General features: G+C 49.0%; 1 protein-coding gene across 1 annotated transcript; it reads left to right on the top strand.

The window, feature by feature from the left end:
* Positions 1–1,189: 1,189 nt before the first annotated feature.
* On the top strand, positions 1,190–4,349 carry LOC127190166 (cardiotrophin-2). The gene is made up of 2 exons (XM_051147185.1): positions 1,190–1,354; positions 3,799–4,349. Exons 1-2 carry the CDS (start codon positions 1,190–1,192, stop codon positions 4,255–4,257), a joined length of 624 nt encoding a protein of 207 aa, XP_051003142.1. The 3' UTR covers positions 4,258–4,349.
* The last annotated feature ends 443 nt before the right edge of the window (positions 4,350–4,792 follow it).

The raw sequence follows: 4,792 nt of genomic DNA, 5'->3' as shown, positions 1-4,792 counted from the left end.
ACATCGCACATCCATTTTGCAGACGTCGTCACAACAGCCGGGATCTGCAACCAGCTTAGGTGTCCGTCAACAGAAGAATGGAAAAAGAAAATATGTTTTGTTCAGCTATAGAAGAGTTAACTTGGCTGGAGAGATGGCTCAGAGGTTAAGGACTGTCTGCTCTTCTGAGGGTCCTGAGTTCAATTTCCAGCAACCACATGGTGGTTCACAACTACCCATAATGAGATATGGTGCCCTCTTCTGGCGGGCAGGCACACATGCAGGCACAACATTGCATATATAATAAATAAATAAATCTTAAAAAAAAAAAAAAGAAGAAGCGTTAACTGTCATTTTTAGGCAAAATGAAGGGAACTGAGATCATTATGCTGAGCATCCAAATAAGCCAGATTCTGACAAATATTACATGTTTTCTTGGATTTATTTTTGTTGTTGTTTGTTTGCTTTTGTTCCCACCCCTCCCTCACCCACCTTCCAGGGAGGTTTTCTTTGTGTAGTTTTGGCTGTCCTAGAGCTAGCTCTGTAGACTAGACTGGCCTCAAACTCACAGAACTCCTGAGTGCTGGGATTAAAGGTATGTGCCGCCGTCACCACCACCTACCTCTGAATATGTATTCCTGGGACAGGTTGTCAGCCACTGTGAGGGCGCTGGGAATCGAACCTGGGTCTTTTGGAAGAACAGTCAGTGCTCTTAACTGCTCAGCCATCTCTCTGACTCAATTCAAAAATTCTACTGAAAGTAACAAAGATACTGGAAAGCACACGTTATCCATGGAGGTAGCCTAGGAATGCTGAATGGGTTTTCATAAGGAGAACATTCAGAATCTCTGGGAGTTTGAGGCCAGCCTGGTCTACATTGTGAGCTCCAGGACAGCCTGGTCTACATTGTGAGCTCCAGGACAGCCTGGTCTACATTGTGAGCTCCAGACCAGCCTGGTCTACATTGTGAGCTCCAGACCAGCCTGGTCTACATTGTGAGCTCCAGGACAGCCTGGTCTACCTTGTGAGCTCCAGGACAGCCAGGGCTGTCCTGTTTCAAAGTGAGTCCTGGGCATGAAGCAATCAGCTCACCAGGCAATCTTGCCTTGCCTTGAATAGACAGGACATCACAGGCCACAAAGGCTGTCTTCTTTGGCCGCATTGTTGGAACAAATTAATGAGCGATGAATTGTCAGAGGCCAGGGACTTAATGCTGACCCTCTTATGTCCCCTACCAGCACCCCTCTGCCTGCTGAGCCTGCTGCTGCCGCCTCTCCATCCTGCGGCCCCTGTCACCCCCTCAGAGCCCATTAGTCAAGCCTATAGCCTGGCTCTCTACATGCAGAAGAACACATCAACACTGCTGCAGACCTATGTGAGTGACACTGGGAAAGTGCAGGGGTTGAGGGGGGAGGTGCTGGCCTGGATGGGGAAAGCAGAACAAGACCAGGAACCTCCCTCTGTGAGCCTGAGGGAGCAGGGGCTCTTAGCCAGACATTCACCTGTGCTGTCATTGATGGTTAAGTGACATCAGGTGGCTCAGCTTTCCTCCCTTGATCCTGACCTCCTCATCCAAAAAGTTATGACCCTGTTTTTTTTTTTTTCTTTTTTACTGGATCTGACAGTAAAACACACACACACACACACACACACACACACACACACACACACACACGCGCGCGCGCGCGCGCGCGCGCACGCACGCTTTAGGTAGCTATTCTTCGGGAACCAAATCCTGCTCTTTCCTCACTCCAGCGCATCTCATTGGTTCATGGACCTTTCAAAACCCTTCTGAAGGGTGGAACTAGAATCCACTTTACAGGCTTGAAAATGGCATTGTAGGCCGGGTGTGGTGGCACACGCCTTTAATCCCAGCACTCGGGAGGCAGAGGCAGGCGGATCGCTGTGAGTTCGAGGCCAGCCTGGTCTACAAAGTGAGTCCAGGACAGCCAAGGCTACACAGAGAAATCCTGTCTCGAAAAACCAAAAAAAAAAAAAAGAAAATGGCATTGTAAAGAGATACTTTGAGATGGGCAGCGGTGGCACACACCTTTAATCCCCGCACTCGGGAAGCAGAGGCAGGCAGATCGCTCGCTGTGAGTTCAAGGCCAAGGCTACACAGAGAAACCTTGTCTTGAAAAAAAAAAAAAAACAGAAGAGAAAGAGAGAGAGAGAGATACTTTGCCTTCGGGCACTGAGCTAGGGATGCCAGTGTCTGGAAGCAGGTCTGTGAAATTCCATTCTAGAAGCTCCTACCCCCATCTGGAAGCAAGTCTGTGGAATTCCATTCTAGAAGCTTCTACCCCCACGCTGTCAGCCTGCTTTCTGAGTCTTGGGCATTTGTTTGCTCGGCCCTGGTAGTGCTGGTTTCCATCCTGAGTAGCAAGGACAAGGAGCCCATTTGCAAAAATTGACCTGATCACAGCCCAGTCCCTTGCTAAATGACATAGCAGGAGTTAAGAGCACTGTCTGCTCTTCTAGAAGTCCTGAGTTCAATTCCCAGAAAACACAGGGTGGCTTACAACATCACATGAAGACAGAGCATTCGTATACATAAAATAAATAAATAAATCTGTAAAAAAAAAAAAAAAACCCACACAGGTAGAGGGAAAAGCATGTTAGCCAGGTGCATGCACTTGTATGCACTCTTGTGCACTCACACATACACACACACAATAAATAAATAAGTACCTAATGTTTGGTTGGTCTTTTTTTGTGGGGGGGGTTCTTTCTTTCTTTATTATTTATTTTTATTTATTTATTTATTTATTGGTTTTTCGAGACAAGGTTTCTCTGTGTAGCCTTGGCTGTCCTGGACTCACTTTGTAGACCAGGCTGGCCTCGAACTCACAGCGATCCACCTGCCTCTGCCTCCTGAGTGCTGGGATTAAAGGCGTGTGCCGCCACCGCCAGGCTGTTTGTTTGTTTGTTTGTTTTTAAGTTTTGTTTTGTTTTTTTAAGACAGGGTTTCTGTGTAGACTTGGCCTCTGGAGTGCTAGGATTAAATGAATGTGCCAGCACAGTTTTATGTATGTTTTAAAAAGTTATACGTGTAGCATTAAGTGGTGTGGGGGCACAAGCCTACCATCTTTTATTTATTTATTTATTTTTATTTATTATTTATACAGTATCTGCCCGCAGGCTAGAAGAGGACACCAGATCTCATTATAGATGGCTATGAGCCACCATGTGGTTGCTGGGAATTGAACTCAGGACCGTTGGAAGAGCAGACAGTGCTCTTAACCTCTGAGCCATCTCTCCGGCCCTTATTTTTTTTTTTTTAATATTTATTTATTTATTATGTATACAGCTTTTTGCCTGCATGTACACATGCAGGCCAGAAGATGGCATCAGGTCACATTATAGATGGTTGTGAGCCTCATGTGGTTGCTGGGAATTGAACTCAGGATCAAGACCTTTTGGGGGAGCAGTGAGTGCCTTTAACCTCTGAGTCATCTCTCCAGCTCCACAAACCTATCATCTTATAGGAGGTAGGAGAAGGGCATTGGGAGTACAAGGCACTCCTGGATCACACAGTATAATTCTGTTTTAAAAAAACAATGTCAGGTGTGGCCTTGTTCACCCCTGCAGCTCCTGAAGAGTAGTGAACGGTGGCTCCCTCTGAGAAACCGCCAGCCTCAGAGGGAAGATGTGCACCCACACTCTGTGGGGGACCTCAGAGGGAAGATGTGCACTCACACTCTGTGGGGGACCTCAGAGGGAAGATGTGCACCCACACTCTGTGGGGGACCTCAGAGGGAAGATGTGCACCCATACTCTGTCGGTCCCCTTACTTTTGCTTGTCTCTCATTCCTGCAGCTCCATTACCAGGGCAGCCCTTTCAGTGATCCTGGCTTTTCAGCCCCCGAGCTCCAGCTTAGCAGCCTGCCTCCTGCTGCAGTCTCCTTCAAGGCCTGGCACGCGATGGATGACGCAGAGCGGCTGAGCCGAGCCCAAGGAGCCTTCGTGGCCTTGACCCAGCACCTCCAGCTGGTGGGGGATGACCAGAGTGACCTGAATCCTGGCAGTCCCATCCTGCTGGCCCAGCTAGGAGCGGCAAGACTCAGGGCCCAAGGCCTTTTGGGCAACATGGCTGCTGTTATGACTGCTTTGGGGCTGTCCATCCCCCCAGAAGAGGATACTCTGGGCCTTGTCTCTTTTGGGGCCTCAGCCTTTGAGAGGAAATGCCGAGGCTACATAGTGACCCGGGAATATGGTCACTGGACAGACCGGGCTGTGAGGGACCTGGCTCTACTCAAGGCCAAGTACCCATCGTAGAAGGTCGGCTTTCTGTCAGAAATCCCAAGAGTTTCTCTTTCAGAGGACTCAATCCTGCCTTCCTTCGGAGACTCAGAACACATGACACCTCAGCAGACAGGGCCTGTGTGCCAAGCTTTTGGGAATGTTCCCGGAAGCCAAGCCTCCACTCCTCACTGCCTGGTCTTCATGCCAGGTCCTAGAGACCCCTTTCCAGATCTGGGGGGGAGGGAGGCAGGGACTCCATGGATCCATCTGATGGATCACCAAATAAGTGGTAGACAAAATTCCCCACTTTCTGGTTGGACAGAAGAGCCCTTCTTAAGAGGTTTCGCTTATCCCTCTAGGGAGAGGACAGCTGGTCTCCTGTATTGGAGGAAGTCCAGGGTCTTGCTTCCTGTCTCTGTCTACCTCACTTCCCATGTGAAGACATGGCCTTTCTAAACACAGGCCTCTCGTTGCTGGAGTCCTTGTCCTCGGTCTACCTCTCTCCGTTGATGGTTTATGTCCTGCCACAGCCACTGGGACTTGCATCTCACCCGTTTCCTGCTGAGGA

The sequence above is a fragment of the Acomys russatus genome, chromosome 5 (genome assembly GCF_903995435.1).
Source record: "Acomys russatus chromosome 5, mAcoRus1.1, whole genome shotgun sequence".
Taxonomy (NCBI): Eukaryota; Metazoa; Chordata; class Mammalia; order Rodentia; family Muridae; genus Acomys; species Acomys russatus.
This window is presented reverse-complemented; position numbering and strand designations above follow the sequence as displayed.

Bases quoted from the DNA above. Each gene is read 5' to 3' on its own strand.
- LOC127190166 (XM_051147185.1), top strand. From the start codon at position 1,190: ATGCTGACCCTCTTATGTCCCCTACCAGCACCCCTCTGCCTGCTGAGC. The intron at 1,355-3,798 runs GTGAGTGACACT...TCATTCCTGCAG, and splicing joins CAACACTGCTGCAGACCTAT to CTCCATTACCAGGGCAGCCC.